Here is a 25,395-nt window from a genome sequence, read left to right as displayed (position 1 = left end):
GAGTTAGGAGGGGTAGAGGTAGACCTAGATTAGATTACTGTTCGCAAATAGTTAAGGATGTGGGCTGTTCTAGTTTTAGGGAAATGCGAAGTTTAGCTCAGGATAGGACAGAGTGGAGGTACGTGTCCAACCAGTCTTAGGACTGACGACCTTATGATGATGATGAAAAATGAGTTATCAGTTTTAAAATCTCCTTATTCGTAAATCAAATGCTTGGCGAAGGGGAAATATATGTTGAAAAGTTTCAAAATAACAAGTTAATTTATACACAAAATTGAAAAACACTGAGCAATTGTTTCGACAGTGGCCTATAATTCTAACAAATAAATACAATAATAAAATCAAAAAAGTATTGAATAACTATTTACAACTTAACAGCTGAAAATACCTAATTGAGTAAAAAATTATTCATTAAATTTCATCCTTCTTGTTATAAGGAAAATTAAGACTTATTAAAAGTGCCTACAATAACTTTTTGTATATAAGCATCAAACGTTTGTAAAAAGGGTCAACAACTTTTTGTCATAATTACAATCATCATTAAGCCGTAAATGCGCGACTATTTATGTGTGGAGACATATGTATACGTGTAGACAATTTATTACTGTTTCGCACTTTACCGTGTTTCTCATTGTTCCCAATCTTTGTCAACGTTCATTTTCTCTTGATTACACTTGTGGCACAAAAGGGAGCAATATGTGAAGATTAACGGAGCCCATTACTCCTGTTTATTTAGCTGTAAAATTAACCGGTTGGAATTTTAGGTCCAGAAAAGTAAGTTATCTTAATTTCTACCAGGTCTAATCTTATAATATCCTGCTGCAATGAAATTTGGTACTTTTTGCAATACAAATAGGTACTTACTATTTGTTATAAAGTAAGCCAATATTATCGGGTTGTTCGGAAAGTCATTTCGTTTTTTCCCGACAGAGGATTCAATTGTATTCTTTTGCACCCAACTTCACATTTAAGCCGTATAATTTTTATATGCCTTGAGAGCTCATATAGCAAGGCTTGTGTGTGAAAAATTCCAATTAATTCTACGCAGTAGTTTTTGGTTGGTGCCCTTTTAAATATGGAGAGCGATAAGCAGCATTTTCGACATATCTTACTGTTTTACTACAGAAAGGGTAAAAATGCTGTTCAAGCCAGAAAGAAATTGACTGATGTGTATGGAGAAGGTGTGTTGACAGTACGCCAGTGCCAGAACTGGTTCGCTAAATTTCGATCCGGCAATTTTGATGTCGAAGATGCACCACGTTCGGGAAGGCCGGTTGAAGCTGATAAAGACGCGATAAAGGCATTAGTTGATGTGAACCGGCGAATAACAACACGTGAGATCGGATTGAGGTTAAATTTATCAAATTCAACAGTTTATGACCACTTGAAAGGCCTGGGATTATCCTCGAAGCTCGATGTATGGGTTCCCCATGTTCTCACAGAGAGAAATCTGTGTCGCCGCATTGACGTCTGCGATTCGCTTCTCAAACGTCACGAAAATGATCCGTTTTTGAAGCGCATCATCACTGGGGACGAAAAATGGGTTGTATACAACAACGTCAAACGCAAGAGGTCATGGAGCAAAAAAGATGAACCGGCTCAAACCATTTCCAAAGCCGATATTCACCAAAAAAAGGTGATGCTGTCTGTTTGGTGGGATTTTAAAGGAATCGTTTTTTTTGAGCTTTTACCGGATAACACAACGATTAATTCGGAAGTCTACTGTCATCAGCTGGACAAACTGAATGATGCACTTCAACAGAAAAGGTCAGAACTAATCAACAGGAAAGGTGTAGTGTTTCACCAAGACAACGCGAGACCTCACACAAGTTTGGTCACTCGCCAAAAGCTTTTACAGCTTGAATGGGATACAATGCTACACCCACCATATTCTCCAGACCTGGCACCATCGGATTATTATTTGTTCCGGTCACTCCAAAATTTTTTAGACGGTAAAACCTTCACCTCAAATGAGGAGGTCAAAAACCTCCTCGATCAGTTTTTTGCCAGCAAAGACCAAAAATTTTATGAGCGTGGAATTATGCTACTACCAGAAAGATGGCGAAAGGTGTTGGACCAGAACGGTCAATATATAATTTAATAAAGTATTTGTTTATTATACGAAAACTGTCTTTCATTTCCACAAAAAAAAACGAAATGACTTTCCGAACAACCCTATATATACAACTCTCTAAAACGAACTCCGTAAAGTCTAAACGTGTACGAGAATTCTAAAACAAAAATTGCAAAATTTACCTCGGGTTTTATTTGAGTACCGCCTCGGATAGGGTCACCAATAAAGTAAGTTTATGACCTATTGGAAGACTCCTTATACTATCTGATGTAATCGTAAGTAAATAAATAAGATTGCACATGCATGAGTACGTTTATGATGGTACTTCGTTTATTTACAATTACAGTTCGCTACAACGTCTTTTACAAATTTATAAATTTGTTTCAAGTCAAATAAGTAAAATCGAAATATTTTTTTGAGATTCGCTGTAAAAGTTAATGAAAATTGGAGAATTAAACATCGGTTGTGTTAAGATAAAGAAACGAAAAACTTACAGAATTTTCATGTTTGTTTATATACTTAAGTTCATCATCATAAAGTCGTCAGTCTTAAGACTGGTTAATGACCTAATCTTTGTATTTCCCTAGAACTAGAACAACCCATATCCTTAACTATTTGCGAACAGTAATCTAATCTAGGCCTACCTCTATCCCTCCTAACTCCCGTTTCTGCCTCTACTATGTCTCTGACTAGACCTTCATGCCTGAGAAAGTGTCCTACATTCCTATCTCTCCTATTTCTCATTGATTTCCATACAGTCCTTTGTTCTCCTATTTTTACTAATACCACTTTATTTCTAATCTTCTCTATCCACGCTATGCATACTTAATTTACTAAAAACAATTCAGTAAGGTGAAAGAAACAAATGAGCCATCAAATTAATCAATTAAAATTGAACACTTAATGTTCCCATGATATTCCAGCTACCCCGTAAAGTTAGAAGTGTTAAATGAAATTTAGTGTTTTGGACAGAATTGTAGTTTAGCACAAATGATGCTTTATTTGTTCCACTTATTTCGTATGTTACATCCAATCGATGTGATGGTAAGCTGTAGAGTGCAATCCTTGTCGGTAATTTACTAGTTTCAAAATGCAGTACAATGTTAGTTTTGCCACAGAATAACAACCTCTCTACTGAGAACCCTTATACGAAATAAATTGACTGGTTACGTTGTAATGCCACTCAAAGCATTCTGTATTTCTAACATTGACCACTGTCGATAATTTCAATTTATAAACTAAATATTTTATGTTTGCACGAGAACTTGGACCGCGTGCCTACCAACTCAAGCGCAACAAAAAGTAAATTTTTGATTTTCCGCAATTATATCGTTATTACAATTGAATATTTCAGCACCATTTCTTTATAAAGTATCTAGAATTCTCGTTGGGGTCTGTCGCCTACTTATCTAATACAAACATTGATGGTCCTAGACCCTAAATCTATAACAAGGGAATTTTTTTTTTTACTTTTTATTTGTTTTTAGTAGATGTAACATCATCATCATCATCATAAGGTCATCAGTCCTAAGACTGGTTGGACACGTACCTCCACTCTTTCCTATCCTGAGCTAAACTTCTCATTTCCCTAAAACTAGAACAGCCCACATCTTTAACTATTTGCGAACAGTAATCTAATCTAGGTCTACCTCTACNTACTTAATTACACATTAACTGTTTTTATTCTGTTTAACTTTTTTCCCTTCTTGCTTTGTAAAGATCGTAGGTACATAATCATGTTCTTCTGGGTCCATTCTTTTAAAATGCAAATCCAATTCCCAACACGTGCTCCTTTACCTAACCAACTGAGTAGATAATATGCAGGTACGTTTCACTCTCATTAGTAGCATTACTGTAATTGTGTAGGAGTGCAAATACAAATGCACTTCAATTAGAATCGATTAAATTGCTGGACGGAGTTGTTCATGCATGAATAAATATCCAAATAGTTTCAAAACAGAGCTTAACCGATACAATCACTTTTGTCTGCTTTATTGGCATTAAAAGATTACAACAAAGTTATTGCAAATAAGGAGGCAGCAAAATAAGGAACGCAGAATTGAATGGAATATCAATCTTTGTTATTCCGTATATCAGCAAGAACAAGAACATTCTTTTGTGAGAGGGAATTGATGGTAACGTAATATTGATATTGGAAATATCTGTAATAAGCATAAAAACACGTATTAAGAATTTGTACAAGAATCTAACAAGAAAATAATTGACCAATAATTAGTTTATTTGTAAATCGAACAATCAATTAATTTATTTAATTTGTAAATTAAGTATCAAGCTTCCAAATACACTTAAATATAATTCATGAAATAACAACACTTGGTTTTGTTTCACTATTTTTATTTAATATTTAATGCTCTAACATATGTTTCGGCTGTTATGCCATTATAGAAGAGTTATACTGTAAACTGAGTTTACTGTAAGTTGAGTTTACCGTATAACTCTTTGATAAGACAAGACAAAACTAAAAGACCAAAACTGATTATTGTGGCCTAAAAATTTATCCACTTAAGTTCTCTAGGCTCTCGTTTTTCATGACACACGACAACCACATAAATATGCGTTTGTGATGTACTTATTACCATTGGCAATCACGTATCATATCCTGCATGACCGTCATAAAATAGTGGTTCGTCGTTTCAGGTAAAACGAAGAATAAATTTCAACTGGTAAACTGCTCTGGTGTGGAGGGTTGTAATGCGGTAAATGCGGTTATATAACGCTAGGCCCACGTTTCCCTGATAATGTAGGTATTATAAACAAGAACGAACCTCGAATTATCGGACTTTTGCATATTTGCCCTCTACAACTGCGTCGATGGTAGGTACATAATATGTAAACGTTGGCGCGGTTTATATTCGACCGCTAAAACGGTACCGGGAATTTATTATTGCTAAGTTTCAAATACCCCTCGTTTGGTAACGATAAAGAATCGAACTAACGAAATCGATAACGTTTTCCGAAAATTATCATCATGATTTTATGATTATCATCCCTTGTTATTACGGAAGGAGTAGTAGAGATATAAAACAGAGGATAGTGCAGGGTTGAGTCGCCTTCAATAAAAAGAAATCACTTCTATGCTCGCGAACGGTTAATTTAAAAATTCGAAAAAGATTGTTAAAGGTGTATGTTTGGTGCCAGGCGCTGTACGGGTGCGAATCATGGACGGTGGCGAGGCGGAAAAGAAAAGGTTACAAGCGTTCGAAATGTAATGTTGCGGGCGAATGATGAGGATACCGTGGATAGAGAAGGTTAGAAATGAAGAGGTATTATAAAGAATAGGAGAACAGAGGACTCTATGGAAGTTACAAAAAAAAAAGGCGAGATAGGTTGGTAGGACACCTTCCCAGGCATGAAGGTCTGGTCAGAGACTTATTACAAGCAGAAACAGGATCCAAGAGGAGTAGAGGTAGACCTAGATTAAATAGAATGTGGCTTGTTCTAGTTTTAAGGAACTGCGAAGATTAGCTCATGATAGGGAGTGCATGTCCTACCAGTCTTAGGACTGACGACCTGATTATTTTCAAACAATAATCTAATCAGGGTTCCCACTTAATAGATTTTTTACCATATTTTAGTGAAAATCTACTAGTCTGTGCTGTCCTTATTCGTTGTAATAATCCTTGATTCAGTTTTCGTATTAAGTTCTACTTTTAAATGCTACTTAAAACTTTTATGGGATCTTTAAATTCAATTTTGTAAGACATCATCTTGGTAATTTTGGCATTCCGCCCTTTGAGGATTTGTCTTTTATATATGACTGTGGCAGACCAACAACGTCGTTACATTATCATAAAAAAATCGTTTCGGTTGCGCCTGTACACTATCAGGGTTTCCCCCATATTTCTTGATAATTTGAATATCTTCATTATCTTTTCAATAGCTTAATAGGTGTCATTTTTTACGCTTTATGATGCGACACTAACAATTGACTGTAATAATGAAGTAAGAGTGAATTTTGCTTGTCAAATAAAGGAGTACATACATCACTTAATGTCAGATCTCTTTATAAAAATACGAGCAACTATAAAAACTTTTATTTTTGGATGAAATTTCGAATAATAAACAACAATATATACTAAAATTGAATTGACGAAGCTATTAGATATTGTTGACTCCATTTTAATGTGGAAAATAAAAAGGAAAGAAATATGTACGTTTACTTAATTTTTACAGTTAGTTTAAAACCAAAATAACAAATATTTCAGGTATTACAATTTTTTCTTGTAGGTATTCACTTAAATCAAGCTTTATTTGACAAGGAAATTAAACTTTTTGAATTTCCATATTAATTTTATTATTATTGTATTTCTTAATTTTTCATTTTTGTCTTCCTTCGTGTTCGCTGATAATATAATTATCATACATAATTAATGAATGAATAATATAGCATCTTGACAGCTGAAAACCTTGGATGGTGTTTATGTGCCAACAAAATTTGATGAAAAGTAATAGAACAGTGATAAAAAATATAAATTAATTAAGCTTTTAACCTAGTGTTGAAGACATCAAAGTTAATAGGTTATGATAGATTATTAAAAATAAGAAATTAATCGTTTCACTAATAAAAATCCAATCAAAAGCATAATTTCAATTATATTCGCATATATTTGTTTGAAAGCAATTTATAATTTCTTCTTGGTTAGATATGTATGCCATATATTACGATCCCATAAAACTCAAAGGACATGTTTCGTTTAAGTATCGTGTAAGCTTATAAAATAGCATTTCTATTGCATTAAAGGATCGAGATTTTTCCATTAAATCAGTAAGTAGGTTCAATCATCGGTCAAAGAGGTATAAAATCACTGCCCGCTTTTTCGTTGAAATGTTTCATCCTTTTTATTCCTTTTTCGGGAGCAGTCGAGCGTTCAGTTTTTCTAGATATCCTCTCCAAGTTAATTAGTTCGAACATCAAACATACGGTTGCCAAACAGCTCTGGCATAACGCGTACCCTCTAGTTAAAGTACTTAATACGATACATAGATTTGTTTATTTTCTTTATACTTATATTCCGTTTGATTATTTAATGTGTGCTTCTGTTAAACCGCACAGGTATTTGGTAAATAGTAAGAAACAGTTTAGTAAAACTTTTTGTCATGCAGTACCAAATGGTCCAGTAACTGTATACTGTGGAAAACTGCCAATTCTTAAGTCGTGTACTTTTAAACGAAACTAAAAGTATAAAATAATTCGAAGTGGTCTGTATTCTGTCGAAACTGCCAGACGCGGATCGCGATTTCGATCTTTCTGGATCTCATCAGCGCGGCGCAGGCAGCTCCGACAGGACACAGACCAACTTTTACCTGCCGTCTTAACAGAGCGTTTTAGAAAATACTACAAATGGCACAGTAAACGCTATCTGTAGCACGGTGCTACGAAACTAAGTGTTTTGTTGCAAATATTGTAGAGAAAAATAAATACAATATCCGCAGCTGAAATTAAATAAAGTCTTCTGAACGATTCCAACTTTCCAAGAAAAGTATATTTTATTCGTAAAGTGAGTTTTGCGTCCAGTTATAATGGCACGCCCATGTTTCAACATTAGGATCATCGATTTCTTAGCTTCGGGAACGCGTTGTGTCGCAGATGCCTGATGGCCCCTCCAGAGACCGCTTACAAAGACGTAGATATAGCTTTATCGTGCGAATGTTCTTCTCTTTTCTTGTACTTTAAGAGTTAAATCTCATATCGGGCAAAAGAAATATTGCATAGAAGCTTTGAATGTTTGTGAAGAACGCTACACGCCCATTTGTGGATGTTTTTTGAAAGAGTGTAATTTAAAACATAGATAGGTGCACAATTGTTAAAAATTTCTTTGGTGCAATTTATTAAATATATATAAAATATTAGCTTCTAAGTTTGTTAAAGGTGTTTGTTTGGAGCACGGCGCTGTACGGGTGCGAAACATGGACGTTGGACGTGGCGGAAAAGAAAACGTTAGAAGCGTTCGAAATTTGATGTTGCATAGAAAAGGTTAGAAATGAAAACGTATTAGAAAGAATAGGAGAACAGAGGATTCTGTAGAAGTTAATAAAAAATAGGCGAAATAGGTTGGTAAGACACCTTCTCAGGCATGCAGGTCTAGTTAAAGACATATTAGAAGCAGAAACAGGAGTTAAGAGGAGTAGAGGTAGAACTAGATTAGATTACTGTTCGCAAATAGTTAAGGATGTGGGTTGTTCTAGTTTTAGGGAAATGCTAAGATTAGCTCAGGATAGAAAAGAGTGAAGGTGCGTGTCCAACAAGTTTTAGGACTGACGACCTTATGATGATGATTAACTCCTAAAAAAACATTTTTTTTGTAATAGAAAATACCACAAATGGCACGGTAAACGCGGTACGGTGCTACATTTTAGGATTACGTATGCTTCAACAAGGTCCATTTAAATATATGGATATCTACTTGCTGAAACGAATCCCGGCGTAGCTCACCTCAACTTGATAGGCACGTTACCATAATCGAATAAAATAATTCGAAGTGGTCTGTATTCGGTCGAAACTGCCAGACGCGGATCGCGATTTCGATCTTATTGGATCTCATCAGCGCGTCGCAGGCAGCTCCGACAGAACACAGACCAACTTTTACCTGCTGTCTTAACAGTACGTTTTATAAAATACTACAAATGGCGCAGTAAACGCCATCTGTTGCACAATGCTACATTTTAGAATTACGTATGCTCCGACAAGGTCCACGTGATAGGCACGTTAGCTTAATCGAGTAAAATAATTCGAAGTGGTCTGTATACGCAATCCTAAATGTAGCATCGTGCTACAGATGGCGTTTACTGCGCCATTTGTAGTATTTTTTAAATCGTGATTTAAATAATACTCGACCGGGTTACTGGGTGCTAACCTATATCGTTGTAAATTTAATCCGAATAATTTTTCCCACTCACCCGCCCATATTACCTGGACTACTGGGAAGCTCAATGGTTGCTGACTGAGAAGAAGATTCCTTTATGTCCTGGAATAGTTCTAATATTAAACCTAAAGAGCAAGAGAAATTTGTGAAGAAAAATCTATTTTAGTATTTTGCGTTTTTTTTATGCCTGTGCCGCGGAGGTTGTGAAAAATAAATAAATCTTTTCGTTTCCTTAGGAAAGGACGAGTATCATTTATCGACTGTGTGACATTTAGGCAAAGACTTTTCACGCTAGCGCTATTTTTAAAAGAAAACGGAAGAAAAGCTTAAATTTTTAAGCGCTTTACACAAAAACTGCTCCTTGCGTAGGCAATTCGATTATAATTCTCCAAAGAACGTTTTCGAGGAGAATTTCTTGCGGTAGAAGGGAAGTTGTAGGAATGGCACTTCGCTTTCGTTAATGCGGATTAATAAAACTGATACGTGAGTGTTATTTGTATAAGGGTAATCTGAAACCACAGGCGAAAAGGAAACGCACGTGCTACTATTGTTAAGGAAAAGCTATCGATTTTATAATAAGAAGAAAGCACGAGTAGCTTCTCCCCCGTTTGTCCTAATATAAGCCCGATTTAACATTAGACACTCGTTTATTAAGCAATGTGATTAATGATGGCTATATTGTTTGCAAGGAATAAAATATCGAAGAGGATCGTCCATTCGTATTCAACTCCTCCGCGACACACACCGCTCATTTGCTAAATTAAATCCTATAAATGATACAACAGGAAATTTCCACGCACCAGATCTTTATTCGGGAGTACCTCGTAGGTAATACATTTTGCTTATTAAATCATGCAGAAGGTTTATAAAAATTATTGTAAGCATCGAAAGGAGAAATAACTTAACCTAAAGCGAATAGGTCTGAAAAGAATCATGTCTATAATAAGGAATAGAAAACGGAAGCGTCCGCTGCGCGTAAACAGAATCTCCTTGAGTACGTATCAAATCGGATGCTCACTGTCTTACTGCGCAACGAACAGCTAAAGGTGGTTTTCCACAGCCCGCATTAGCATAGGCCTGACTTCGCAGCGCGGACAGGAACAGATGGCCACAGATCGGGCTTCGCTGCGCGTGGACTTTTCCTGCGGCCTGTATATGAACCTGTTCTTCATGAGTTTGAAGCTAGGGCTTAGTATTATTAAAATACTTCTACCGCAGCTTCTGTTTTGTGTAGTGGTTCCTATTTACTTAACAAGAAAATGAAGAACAAAACGCGCTGGTGGATGTCATCATTAAATAAAATTAAATTTTATACACTAAATTTTGAGTAAAGTAAAAATATTAGACATTTCTGCTTTTTAAATCCCACAGAGCGGATTCATACTTCAATAAACATTAGTCTCAAAAATTAAATCATTGTTTCACTCCATATTTTTAGTAAATCACAGAAAATACAGCGACAGGTCGACTCAGGCCGCGCCTTTAAAGTTACCGATTCGTGACTGATCAAGTGTGCCATCACAGATCTTCCTGCACCGTTATGGATCTCACATCAAGAAATAATAAATAATACGATCGGAATATACAAGTTACAATGCAATATTTGATATTATTATTTAATATTGAAACGGATTTCCCAATTCGAAATTCAACGCTTCGGTAAACTGCAATTTGTGAGTTACTACTCAGAGTAAGTGTACACTGGTACACAAAGATCATTTTACTACTAAGAAATAGAATGAAATCTGATTGCAACGTAACAGAAGAGGATAAAGTGCATTTGCAAAAGTATATTCGGAATACATTACGCTCTGGTTGAAATGATCCTGGATGGAAGCTGTCGCTAATTCTATCGCATTTTTACGGTTCGGCAGCGCAGATCCATACATGCAGACCTGATTATCGTCTCTTCAGAAAATTGTTCTCAGTCGAAAAGCGCATCCTTAATCTCGCTTAAGCTCTGCATCAGTGTAAGGACGAAGACGTAAAACCGCTACGAAGTTTTTATTTTAAGATAATGTGAGTGTAAAATACACTTAGAAGTGCAATGGGTGATTCCTGATATTGAAAATAGTAACTTTTGATACATTGATAAAGTAACTCTGGAATTTTTATTAAATATTTAAATTATTGTATCATCTAAACTTCGATGTCAGAGCAATGGACTTAAAATTCGAGTTGTCACCTGACAATTCTTTGACCTAACCCCAAACAAAGGGTGTTATTTCTAGCACATAGTCAATACCTCATTAAAAAGAAAACAACGAAAAAAGAATTAACTGAATGACATAATGACTTATTGATTATTTACTTACGTTTAAGCGTTATTTATTTACGTCTAAGCGTCAATATCTTGAAAGCATTTACTGGTGATTAATAATGGAAGAGGACAAACTGTGATTCTGTTTTTACTCGAAATGTAATTCAAAATTAACAAATGTAGTCTTTCGAAAATCGTGCATGGATTTGGCTACCGCTAACTGGAATGCCAGATTTGTAAAATATAGCAAAACGAGAGCATAAAACTAAGGACATTAAGGATCAAGTTTTATTTTATTAGTTTTTAAACTGCAGATAAATTGTGAACTTTGTTCTAACTTCCAACACGTTCGCTGCTCCGCGTTGTTCATATTAAGGGACAAAACCCTGCAAATACCAAACATTTCATTATATTTTAACCCGTCAGATTATTTCCGTTAAATACATTTACATATATATTTATAACATTTAGGTTTCGCCAATGTAAAGTAGAATTGCTTATAAAAATTATGTATTTGGAAGAGATTTAGAATGTTTTGGTAGTAAATAAATGCAGATAGCGTAGAGAACGCCATCTGTAGAGAATATTGTCTACAAAATTATATATGCAGGTAGTATACTTTGTTTACTTTCTGTAGCGATATGATCTTTAGTTTGACCGGCGCAAAGTAGAAAAGAACAACACTAGGCCAGAAAAGGAAGGAGACAACTCTCGGCCAAACTCTTAACCGATGAGGAGCGTATAATCCGTACAGTACTGCACGGAAAAATTGACCATTTTATCCACTACAATTGCATTGCTCAAATGTGCTGTTATTGGTACCAATTACTACCGAAAATATCAACGAGATGCTTATTTATACTTGAAGACATATTAAAGGCTTTAACGCTTGTTTCGACTCGCGCTGCTATCATGATTAAACAAAACTTTTGGCGGGTACTGTATGAAAAAGTATGTTTAATGAACAAGAGTCGAGAGTATAATGAGCTTTTTTCTCCCTACCTACTATTTTGCCAGCGCGCATCCAAGACATTGGAAGGGGCACATCCCTACAGAAAGTAAATGAAGTATACCTATCCAATAAAACCGTAGTAGTTAGAATTTCACTCATTAATTCAAGTGAAATTACGTCAATAATATTTGTATTTTATTATTATCCGCAATAACTAGAACGTGACTCGGGATTTTAGTTTGTTGGTAATAACAAAACAGTAAATATGTCCGAAGTTGTTAAAGGTAGGTATCGCATGTCAGGATGGCGTGATTCGTTCGCTAATCGGCCAGGGTAACACAAAGTAGTCCCTGGAAGGACCTCACACGATGTAAAAATTGCATATCTGGATTGAATTCAATTACTTTCATTTTCATTCCCAAATCATACTTTGTGTGTGCCAGAACTGTTTAAGGGTTGTCAACTACCCCGGTGAGAAACCTAAATCGCCACTCTTACTGGTTGACCGTTAATTTTCTTGATATATACTATCAAATTGTTTCGAAAAATAATTGGCAAGTTCGTAAAGGTTTTCGCAACCAATATTAGTTGAACTGTTGTTGTCCTGATTGGGGTTAAAGGCCGATGTCGGTTAGAGCTGCTTGCTGACGTTTCTCTAATAAAGTGGCGATGTGCATTGGGAATGGATCTCTGAAGAAGATCGATAGTTATCAGTTGTTATTATAGATAACTTACGATATTTTTGCCCAGCAATAGTCTAGGATGCAGGACACCTTTTGAATATCCACCAGGTACGGTCCTGTAGTAGATAGGTTAATAAATACATGAGTTCATTATTAGTTAAGAAGGATTTGTGGAGAATAGAAGGAGATATTCATACACTCTTGCAAAAGGAAAATTTCAAGCACAATAAAGTAAAGAAGTGAAGTTTCGAGAAACGGCTTAGCAAGTAGACATTTTGAATGGGTTAACTTTTTGTGCTATAATGATGATAAATTGAAGAAAAGAGTTTTACAATGTTACATTGAGGAAAGAATTTTTAATGGATTGAATAAAGAGGAAATTGTACATATTCTAGTTGAATAATACAGTGAGATGGAATGGATTTATGTAGGATAATGTTATGAACAAGAAATGGAGGAAATATTAAGAAAATATACAGTGATCATAGCAGAACCGTTTGGAATGAAAGTAAAAAACTTTTGCAAATATATCGTCGGATTGACTAATTTTAAATAAAGAACTTCCTCTAAAATCTGTAGTTATCTGAAAGTTAGATAGTCGGCTAGTCTATTTGCGAGTAAATTAGTGAATGAGTTAAATACTGATTACTAAATTTCTACTTAATTTGCTTACATTACTGCAACAATTATTTTATTAAGTAATAAAATACAAAATAAATTGTATAAAGCTGCATTTGAAATTTAACAATGGGCATATCATCACTACATAGTATAAAACAAAGTCGCTTTCCCGCTGTCTGTCCCTACGTATGCTTAAATCTTTAAAACTACGCAACGGATTTTGATGCGGTTTTTTTTAAAAGATAGAGTGATTCAAGAGGAAGGTTTATATGTATAATACATGCATAATATAGTAGGGAAACACTGATAGTTTTAGAGGTTTCTAATGTGATGTCGTAAATAAACACATTTTTTGCGCTTACATTGCAAACGCTGGCTGAACCCTACGAGATAGATCAAAATAATGTACTACTATATTGTAACATCTTAAAAGGGTCTACAAAAAAGTCCGCGATGGTATATGTCTATCTCTGAGGAATAACCCACAATAACCGTTTTTATCCTTTACTTTTTATGAGAAATAATGACTTATTTACGAAGCGATTGTAAGCAATACAGCATTAATTCTTATCCAATTAAGTACCTTAAATACATTGTGCATTTAATATAGATCAATATCAGCATGTAATTTAAATGAATATTTTCGAAGATATTACAGATTTAAAATGCAGGGACATAGCGGTTGCGACGGTACCGGCTGGGAGGCCGGTTTGTATTGTTTAATGACAAAAAACTGTGAATGTTGTATATAAAGACATTCTGTAGTATAAAATAATTCGAATAAAATAATTCGAAGTGGTCTGTATTCGTAATCCTAAAATGTAGCATCGTGCTACAGATGGCGTTTACGGCGCCATTTGTAGTATTTTCTAAAACATTCTGTAGTATATTTAGTATGTTCAGGGGGTATCTTTTGAAGCGAAGCTGGGACGGGTCACTATTAAATTATAAATTAGGTGGCTTTAGATTGTGATAACCTTTAACCATCCTTCCAAAAGGCTTCTATTATTTTCCGCAAAGAATATCTAAGTTTATTGGAATAAAATAGATCTCCAGTACTTTCTGTTGTCGTAAATTTTAAAACTGCGAAAATATAAAAGTAACGTCGGCCCTGTCCGAAATTCGTGAATAATTTACCTGCGTCTCGTATAAATTTTTTAAAGTCAAAAAACTGTACTTACTGCTTTTCATTTAATTTAATGTAGGGTAGCTGAACCACGGCGTTAAATTTTTCGTTTCGCTTTTCAGACGAGGTCAGCCCGTTAAGAAGAGCAATTAACTTTTTTTAGTGCGCCATTTAATTCGCTTCGCTTTGTACATTATTTACCTTTTCCGCGTCGGTGTCGTCTTGCATTCGTTTTCCACGATAGCCGCAACGTCGACGGGGCGACGGCGGGGCCGGAGGGCGGAAGCTCGGTAAGGACCGGAACCGTAACGACAATAATTATTGTCGTTAATACAGCTATATATCGTGAACTTAATTGAAACTGCGCTTTCGTCTGCAGTAATTACATCCACGATACTGCGACCGAGACGCAACGGAGTGCCGTAGTCACCAGTCGTTACGTAGGAAACACATTTCCCTTAGTTTTCCCAGCCGGGAGATTAGTGAAAATGCAATACAAAAACATACAGACGAAATTTACATCAAGTCCGAAAACATCGGAATCTAAACCGGTTTACTGATCGACTGGAAATGTTTTAAGGCTTCGGCCCGGATCATATTCGGCATATAGGGCCCGGATAAGAAAATTTTCATTAAGCATGAATCTGAAATCTTACGTTAAGGATCCTAAGAACATTCGGACCCAGTTAAGCAGCCAGGAATTATCTGGATAGGACTACTATAGATGATTTGGGCTGGATCAGAAATTGAACCGGTAAAGGTCTAGATGATGGCCTCCACCCCCTTCGGGCGTGGGATGGGGGGGATCGAAGAAGGAGGTCTCCCCCATCACTGTACCATAAAAGGTTCGTGGCGGTCTCACTCCCATAAAAAGTTATAGGTGTTCAAAGTTAATAAATATGCCAATTTTTATACATTTCTAGGCATGTAAATCTTTATATAATCATTCATAAACAATATTCAAAGGTAAAACTAATAGAAAAATACATAAAAATATTGAGAAAGTTATATAAAACATTATTTAAATATCTTTATCAATAGGGTAGGTTAGGTTAGGTTAGGTTAAGTTATTGGGTTTTGTTCAAGTGACCACCTTCTTTCGATCCCCCACCTCCACCCGCTTGAAAATATTTTTTTTATTGAATTTTATTTGAATTATAGTCAAAATAATCAACTTTCAACCCTCCATAACTTTTTATGAGGGTGAGACCGCCTCAAATTTTTTATGGGGTTTTACTCAGGTGATCACCATCTTTCGATCCCCCTTACTCCCACCCCCATCTAACCCCCTTCGGGGGTGGGGACCATCATCTGGAAATTTACCATTGAACCTTTAGAGCATTTCGTCCTAATGAGACAACTAGATTTGGTTCAGATAGGTGGGCCTAATACATAAGTTGACCTAATCAGGTTATCTGATTTTGGGCCGGATTAGCAAAGTTATACCTTAAAACATTTGGGTCTAATTAGGAACTACTTCCAGATGTTACCTTTCAAACATTCTGGAATACTAAGCAGACATAGTGTATATATAATGAGTTAAAATAGGACACCCCATCGGGCAGGGCCACATGCCTTAATAGAGCTTTCCGCAAAAGGGTTCACGTAGGGTTGCTCAGTCTCCGATTAGAGTAATATAAACGCTTAAATTAAATTGATAAAATCAAAAAGTGAGAAAAACATTTGAAAAGTACTCTCTTTATATATTTTACGTATTTATAGTGGTTCTCCTTTATTTATATCTATGTACCTGCACAAACTATGTGATCCTACAATTTTAATCATCTGTTTGAGACTTTTAGAACAATGTACCGTTCGAAAGTGTACGCTGATGATATTTCAAACTCTTTTCTTTTCTGTTTCTAAAACAATGTCTGCTGAGAGTGCAAACTGTCGACCCTGTTACTCCTTTCTCCTGAGGACATATCAAACTCTCGGATCTAAAGAAGGGCTGTCAAGCGTTGAGATGAAAATCGTAAAAAGTTACATTTGGAAAGATGTTTCATAACGAAATATTTACGATGTCCTAAAATGACGCCGGCAGCATCACTTTCATGGGTTAGGAAAGCATATTACATCCAGAGTATCTTTAAGTGCTCTTCAGGAATGTTGCGGCGGAATAATAATATTGACATAAATTTTTAATAATCGCATGCTTTTTACTGAAACACGAAAAACTACCAACGGAATTACTTATTCATTATTCATTCGTTTCTTGCTAGAGAGTGTTTTCTAAAACCACTTTATTTTCTAATAATCATATTGATATTGAAAAGTATGAATCTAAAAATTTTGTATCTATTGATGTCGGCCAAAGCCGATTACAGGGTAAATCAATGCTATTATCAGTTGATGGGATTAAGGACTTATAGTCAGTCTTAATGAAAAGCAACAACAATATTCAGAACAAAAAGAATTACGAATGCCAAAATTAAATTGGTAGATATCTAGGTACTTACAAGAATTTTGTCATTACGTGCATTCTGGCAGGGTAATTAAACTAGATTTTCGTAAAAGATGAATTTGGCGTCAGCATTCCCTTAGTCACTTTTACATCTTTGACTTGGCATTAATTAAATTTTAATTCAGCGTTATTGCTTTCAGGAATTTCGCAATAAAACTGTCAAAGCACTATTTAACACCAATTTCCCAGTAAAATGTATTCGGCGCGAGATTGATTCAAGCTGACATTTCTTCAGGAATGTTGATTAACAAGCAATTACTTAGAGAGAAACTTGTTTCCTTTGAAATGTTATTTCTACAATTTGATAGGATTGCGGTTAATACATACAAATAACAGAAACGCTAAAGCCATTAAATATACCTAAAGAATTCTTAGCACCTTGAGACATTCTTTTCAATTACTTTTAAAGTAAAATAACTCGAAGTGGTCTGTATTCTGTCGAAACTGCCAGACGCGGATCGCGATTTCGATCTTTTTGGATCTCATCAGCGCGTCGCAGGCAGCTCCGACAGAACACAGACCAACTTTTACCTGCTGTCTTAACAGTGCGTTTTAGAAAATACTACAAACGGCACAGTGCACGCCATCTGTAGCACGATGCTACATTTTAGGATTACGTATTTTTTTACGTATTTCATTACAGATGGCGTTCACTGTGCCGTTTGTAGTATTTTCTGAAACGTGCTTTTAAAGTATTCGGTCTCGTTTCTTTTCAAGCGATTCTTATCGAATTAGTAGTGAAGTTAGAGACATTATTGTATGTTGTACTTGGTCGAAGAGCATGTAGAGGGTGAGAATAAACTGCGACCATTTTTATCACGCACCAAAAGGAAAACGAAACTTTTGATGGTCGTCGTTCAAAAAAGTAAAGCTAAGGAGAGTAATTGAAGCCAGGATAATTCCACTTTATGAGGAGGCGTATTTCATCAGGACACTTTACTAGCGGCGTAAGCAGGAATTAATAGCTTCCACAAACGATCGCGTGTTGCTTGGTCCCAATGGGGTAGTTGGGAGGGCAGGCGACGGGCAGGGTCGGGTGGCTGTGTCGACAGCAGCACAACCGGCAATCAGGGCAACTCGGAACTGCCGCTATAAGGCCATAATGGCAGATTGTAACATGTTCGCTGTCGTAATTGAATATTTCAATATTTCAAAGTTTGCGATTTTTCAGCACCTGCCAAAGCACGTAATTCGATGGTGTGATGAAGAGGCGCGAGAGGGATTGCTAAATGGACGAGTGGCTGTTTGAACTCTGAGATTTGCTTTGTTTTTGAATAAAATAAACGGGCTTCGGCAATAAAAGCGCCTTCTTGTAACACCTGTTTGAATCTAAACAGCCAATTCGGTAAAGGGGTGTCCAACATTTCAAATTATAACATTATCTCTCAATATGAAACACTTTGACATTTAATAGGGGTTAATATCAAATATTAGTGTGAAAATTCATTTTAATTTTCTCTCACTATAAACTACCTCAAGAACCTGGGAGAAAATTAAAATGAATTTTCACATTAATATTTGACATTAACCCCTATTAAATATCAAAGTGTTTCATATTTATAGTATTAATATAGTTACATTAGTTCGACAAATCTCTGACCTAATATGCACGGTTTGTCATTGTTACTGTTGTCACCTCTTGTAGCTTAGTGGTGAGAGCATTGGTGCGTAAAGCCAAAGGCCCCGGGTTCGATTCCCGGCAAGGGTGTGACAACAGCTACAAATTTTTCCCTCATTCACTTCAAGTAGTTTATATTGTCAGAAAATTAAAATGAATTTACACATTAATATTTGATTATCTCTCCCTTTAAACTAACGACTATCCTTTCGTCTCCGATCCGATTCGAATAATGAATTCGATTTTCATACTTAAAGAGGGCAACAAAGCCCTATTATCCTGCTTTTAGCCGAAAACATTAAACATAAAAGTTATAGATCCCGATATACTCTCTACCTCGCGCATGTGCAGTGTCTCACAGCGCAACGAACTGCCAAGCACAATTTAATGACGTTCTTTACAGCTCGCTACGTACATTAAGCAAAGTTTCTAGTTTCTACCCTTGGGGTAAAGGGGTGTCCAATATTTCAAATTATAACATTATCTCTCACTTCAAACTAACGACTAATATCCGTTCCTCTCCGATCAAATTTGAATAATGAATTCGATTTTCATACTTAAAGGGGCTAACGAAGCCCTGTTATCCTGCAAATGCGATTTTAGCCGAAAACATTAAACATAAAAGTTATAGATCCCGATACACTCTCTACTTTCGCGGATGTGCAGTGTCTCACAGCGCAGCGAACTGCCGAGCACAATTTAATGACGTTCTTTACAGCTCGCTACGAACATTAAGCAAAGTTTCTAGTTTCTACCCCTAGTCTTCTTGTATACAACTATATGTACACGATTTTCGCAACTTATTAAAATGTATTTCGTGCTAAAATACACATTTCAAACTATGTAACTTCTCTGTTTTAGTTTCGATGTGCGAGGAAAACCTCTAGAGCAGGCGCGCCATTGGTCGGCACCGGAAGTTTTCGGTTCGAGAGCGTACTTCCGGACTTCTAGTGATCCTGCACATCTTGTCGTCGACGATATTCGTCGACATGACGAAGGAGTTTACAGATGCAGAGTCGACTTTAGAAACGCCCAAACCCGCAGCTTTCTCTACAACTTAACAGTTGTTGGTGAGTCAAGTTTACAGATGCATCACATTAACTGCAACATTCTCTGGAAAGAGAAACATGTCCAGATTTATGTTTAAAGGATGTTGTGCATTTTGTTACCTTTTATTATTATTCTCCTGGTCTTCTCAGTTTTCACTGGTAACTTTGAGCAAGTGAAGACGGGGCTAATGCCAAAGAACCTCACTCACACATCTTTTGGGATATAGAAACCAATTTTCTGTTCTTAAAATTTAGGGAGCTAACGGTTCTTCTTGCCCTGAAATATGATCAGTGAGAATAGGCTTATTATTATTACTATTATTTATTATTATCATATTATCAAGCAATTACATTATTGTGTATACCTAGTGATAAAAAGATATTTGTTTCGTTGTTTTTTGTATTCGCGTTCAAGAAAGCAGCTACAACGATTTCTTTGAAATTAACAATGTGGAGGTTTATAAGGGTGGAAAAATCAAACTAGGTATGTCTCATTCCTCGGAAAATTCGTTTCCTCCGTGCTCTCACACACAGAAGAACAAGAGAACAGCTTCTGCAAATAGTCCAATGGTCAGAGCGTAAATCTACCGCGCCAGATTGAGCGGGTTCGATTCTTGAAATTTGATCAGTTTTTTTAATTCTTTTTTATAACATGTAGGAAAGAAAATTTAGGTTACAAACTAGGAACGAACACTTTACATCTGTCCTTAGCACTGTTCGGTTTTCTAGGTACCTACTATAATTCTAAATTTCGCACTAAGCGATGTTTTTCATTGCACAGGTAAAAGAAAAAAGTTCCCAAAATCATTAATATCTAATTGTCGAATTATAAACCTATATGTAACAGACTAAACCTAATAGATCCAATTTCTGGTTGTGACAATTTAATTTAGTATCTACCAAAAAAAAACTGGTGTAATGTGGTTATGTACCGATGTGGAATAAACGGTAGAAATGTCAATTTGCTTTTGCTGCCACAATGTAGATTGCATGTTCGTCGGATAATTTACTGCCACTGGCAAAAGTTAAAATGGTTCCCACTGGTTTTAGTTTAAATTTTGTTAATTAACCGCCCGCAACGTATCTATCATACTATCTCCGAGGAATTTCCCGAGAGTTAAGGAAAATTGCACGTGGAAAAGCCTCACAGCATGCAAATATTTCCTCGTTGCGGGGAAAATAGTTTCCCTTCTACTAATCAAATTAATGTATATTAATGTACCCCAGTAATTAGTCCTGAGACCTATTTAACTATTCTATTATGTGTTTTTAATAGAAAAATATACCTCACAATTGTATATATAACGTATATAGTCCGTGTTATAAATGTTGTATGATTTTCAGTAGTCACCAATTTCCAAAAATGTTTATTCCTAAAACACAAGTTAGAAATTCGAAAAAGGTTGTTAAAGGTGTATGTTTGCAGTACGGCGTTGTACTGGTGCGAAACATGGACAGTGGGCGCGGCGGAAAAGAAAAGGTTAGAAGCGTTCGAAATGTGGTGTTATAGGCGGATGATGAGGATAACGTGGGTAGAAAAGGTTAGAAATGAAGAGGTATTAGAAAGAATAGGAGAACAGAGGACTCTATGGAAGTCAAGAAAAAATAGGCGAGATTACTGTTCACAAATAGTTAAGGATGTGGGCTGTTCTAGTTTTACGGAAATGCGAAGATTAGCTCAGGATAGGAAAGAGTGGAGGTACGTTTCGAACCAGTCTTAGGACTGACGACCTTATGATGATGACAAGTTAAAAACCCCTAAAATCGCCGACAAATTTACTCGGGAAAATCCCCAAAAAATAAGTGTAATATTATTCTTTGCAATTTCTTTATTAATGTCCATTCTCTTACTAAAAACATTTTAAACATTTCATTTTCTTCTGATAGTTCCGTTCCATACATTTGAACAGTGTTCACTGTCCAATGTTTAGTTGAAGCTTTTGTTACATGCCTATTAATGTTTTAGATGTTTAGATAACCCTTAATAAATCGGATTTAATTTTGACTTAATTAGACCGCAAAGTTTGCCCATTCACGGGCCCCAAATGCATCCGCAAGTCTCTTGTTTAGATATTCTGTCCGTTTGCTTTACTAACAGACTGACGCATAATTGCTCGTTATTCGTGTGTAATAAGCTAAAAAGTCCCCAATTAGTATGCTTTAGTGGCGGAAATGTGTGCACGTACTACTCTGATTTTACCGAACGTTTAACTTGCCGAATACATGCTGGAACGTAACATCGAGCTCGATTCTCGATTCACATATTATTAAAACTTGTTACTGACACCGCATTAAATTCTCCTCACGCAAGTCCCCCGCACTGCGTGTTCCGAATTCTGAAAAACGCTTGTCTAATGAAGAAATGTAATTTACTGGTTCCGTTGTATAATCAACATGGTGTGAATGGCGTTTATTCGAAATCAACGCTATATATACGTCGTAGCCATTAAGAATAATATTAACTACTTTTGATCACACCCAGGCAGTAGGGGGAAAGATACTCCCCGATAAGAGTAGGCGCAGAGACAAAAAGTCTATTTTTCAGTTATTTCGTAATGACCTGCTAGTTTTAATACATGGTTGGTATCCCGTGATATGAAAAGGAAAATAAAATTTCCCTTTCACGAAGCAGGGAAAGAACGAATATAAAGATAGGAGACGAAAAAATAGAAGAAGCGACTGAAGGTGTATATTTGGAGAGCGGCGCTGTACGGGTGCGAAACATGGACGGTGAGAGCGGCGGAAAAGAAAAGGTTAGAAGCGTTCGAAATGTGGTGTTACAGGCGAATGATGAGGATACCATGGATAAGAAAGGTTAGAAATGAAGAGGTTTTCAAAAGAATAGGAGAACAGAGGACTCTATGGAGGTCAATAAGAAATAGGTGAGATATGTTAGTAGGACACCTTCTCAGGCATGAAGGTCTAGTCAGAAACATATTAGAAACAGAAACGGGAGTTAGGAGGGGTAGAGGTACAACTAGATTGAATTACGGTTCACAAATAGTTAAGGATGTTGAATGTTCTAGTTTTAAGGAAATGCGAAGATTAGCTCAGGATAGAAAAGAGTGGAGGTGCGTTCCAACCGGTCTTAGGACTAACGACCTTATGATGATGATGAAATATAACAGTTTTTCTTTCCACCCTTTCCTCCTACGACTCACTACTGTATCAGGCCACGGCTTACTAAAGCAACCCCAACTAAATATACAAGAGGATTGCTTTTGGCATTAGTTTATTTTATGAACTGATCATTTTGGCATCTGAAAATCAAACTTCCTTACTAGTACTAATACTACTAATTTGTAATTTATAGAGTGGCAGTTATTAACTGATTTATGCGAGCGTATTTCATATGGATTCGGCCGTAAATCAATCAGGTAGTTTTCATCTCTTATTAAGGTTGCTGTTATTCATTTCGTTTTTATAGGATTATAACATAGTGACATTAAAACGGATTTTTCAGCAACACGATTCTCAAAATGAGAAAACGAGTGGTCTGCAAATTTAATAAAAATCATGAATTTTAAAGGAAATAATAATATGTCCATGAATTGGTACAAAGAAGATTGCTTGCAAATTTTCAATTAACAAAAGAACCCAAGCGTTAAGTAAACTTTAAACACACGATAAACAAAAGCAGTTAGTTAAAGATAAAATACAGTTAAAAAAAAGGGAATAAGAATTATTGCAACTTTGTGAGTATTGCAGCAGGTAGGTTCTTAACCTCAAAATACTTATATCGTATCATTAGAATTGTGTTAAATCAATTACACAGGAATAAATAATTTCTCACTTTATAATTTTAGTATGATTCTAGTTTTAAATATTAAGGTTATGGCTGATGGTAAATACTTGCTGAAATATAATCATGTGCATTAAAATGACGTGAACAAATTTTTATTTCGGAATTCACTTCTTTGATACCTACTGCTTTCATCCAAGCTTCTATTAGTTTACTTTTTTATCTAATTTTCCGAATATATTTTTTACATATATAAAACGGTTAGTTTTTATTGGAAAGTAGTTAATGTAGGTGAAGAGTGAAGATCTATGTCTGAAGTGCTATTGCAGCTTTTCACTGAACATATTAACTTTTTATTTGATTTAACTTTAGAAGAAAACTTCGTCGACTCCATCATCAAAAAAATTTTTACTTTTTTAACTAATAAACAATTTTACAATTTGCGTGCACAGTTCCTATGTTAATTTTTCCCTCATTCGAGTTATAAATTTTGCCACCAGATGGTGTATGCCCATTTGACGGGTCCCAATACTGTATTATCCAAAATTGATGAAGAAATTAAATAAACGGAGAACGTTATGTCGAACTGGAGAAGTTATAACAAGAAACAATTAGTTATAATATAATTCGGGAGGTGAAGTTGTATCGAGTGGTGCAATGCAACTGATTAGTTTGAAGAAATGCTGTCGGGGGATTGCAAAGTTACAAAGGGAAATAAGCTGACATTACGAGAGAGCGAATTCGAGTGGAATTGTATTCGACATTAATCCGAATCTACGAGGAAAAGCTACATGAATTAATGTACATCCGTATACATTTCTAATTTATGCGTCATAATGAATCAAGATATCCAAAATAATAAGTGCCTGAAGCTCGTTGAGAAGTACATAAGAGCCCGGGTGTCTTCCTTCTCTTTTGTTTCCATAATTGAATCCGAACGGTACAATTACAATTGCTTTCATTTATTTATGAACTTGGCACTTGGAGGAGAAAATTGCGTGAATTCTCTCTGTCATATTCACGTCGCGTCTGTCTCTTTTTCTTCGCCTCTTATGCCTTAATGGAAATTTTAAGCTACAAATAATAGCGCGCCTCAGCGCTCAAAACCATGGCAATTATAAATTATTAAGGGGTTGAAACAGCTTTTGTTGCCCCGATTCTCCGAGAAAATGGCGCAAACGATACGCCGCTTCTTATTTGATAGCCAACCCACGGGAAAGTCGTTAGGAAGAACAATTAAAGAAGTCATATAACTGTTTAGTTATAACAATGATGGCATCTGAAAACGGACTGTTTTGTAGCAAAGTAACAAAGAAAGAAAAATGAGAAAATAACAAAATACTTCATACGTACCTACAGGTGTATCATCTACATTGGTAACAAAATATGAAAACCATCTACCTACCTTCCAAAATTTTTACAGATAAATAATCTATTAATTACTACTTCGAATGATCTACTAAATGACGAAGAAAAGGAACAGCTGCGAAGATTATGTATGATTCATATTTTTTCTGTTTGAAGTGATTGAGATATAGATAGTTTTTCTATCTTTATGTTATACTTTCAGTCCAGCAACAAATAATTCTTCTATATGCATCTTTATTTGTCTTTGTCACTGTTTTATTTGGAAAAAAGACACTGACGCCGAAATAGTTTGCTTAGCCTGAAAGATCAGAGCCAAAATAGGGTTGCAAATAATTTTATTGATGTAAAATCAACATCAATCATTTTATATCAAAATATTCTTTTCGAATCGTTTTCTAAGAATTTTGGATTGTATGCATTTATTAGCACACCACAATATTTTGTAGTTTTCAGTTTTATACAGCTGGCGTATATAAATTCAATATTATTTTGCGGGTTGTTTTGTCTTAATTCATAAAATTTCGTAGTTCTTTGCTAAAGGTACGATAAGTGGT

The 25,395-nt window shown here is 35.6% G+C and overlaps 1 protein-coding gene across 1 annotated transcript in view; it reads left to right on the top strand.

The window, feature by feature from the left end:
- LOC108745002 (hemicentin-1) overlaps positions 1–25,395 on the top strand; it is a 149,006-nt gene that overhangs the window by 46,949 nt on the left and 76,662 nt on the right. The window contains exon 3 of the mRNA XM_025977189.1: positions 19,544–19,752. Coding sequence (XP_025832974.1) covers positions 19,544–19,752 — 209 coding nt within the window. The remainder of the gene's footprint in view (positions 1–19,543; positions 19,753–25,395) is intronic.

This window comes from Agrilus planipennis, unplaced genomic scaffold (genome assembly GCF_000699045.2).
Source record: "Agrilus planipennis isolate EAB-ADULT unplaced genomic scaffold, Apla_2.0 scaffold39, whole genome shotgun sequence".
Classification (NCBI taxonomy): Eukaryota; Metazoa; Arthropoda; class Insecta; order Coleoptera; family Buprestidae; genus Agrilus; species Agrilus planipennis.
Note: the sequence above shows the minus strand (reverse complement) of the source record. Positions and strands in the feature narration are given on the sequence as shown.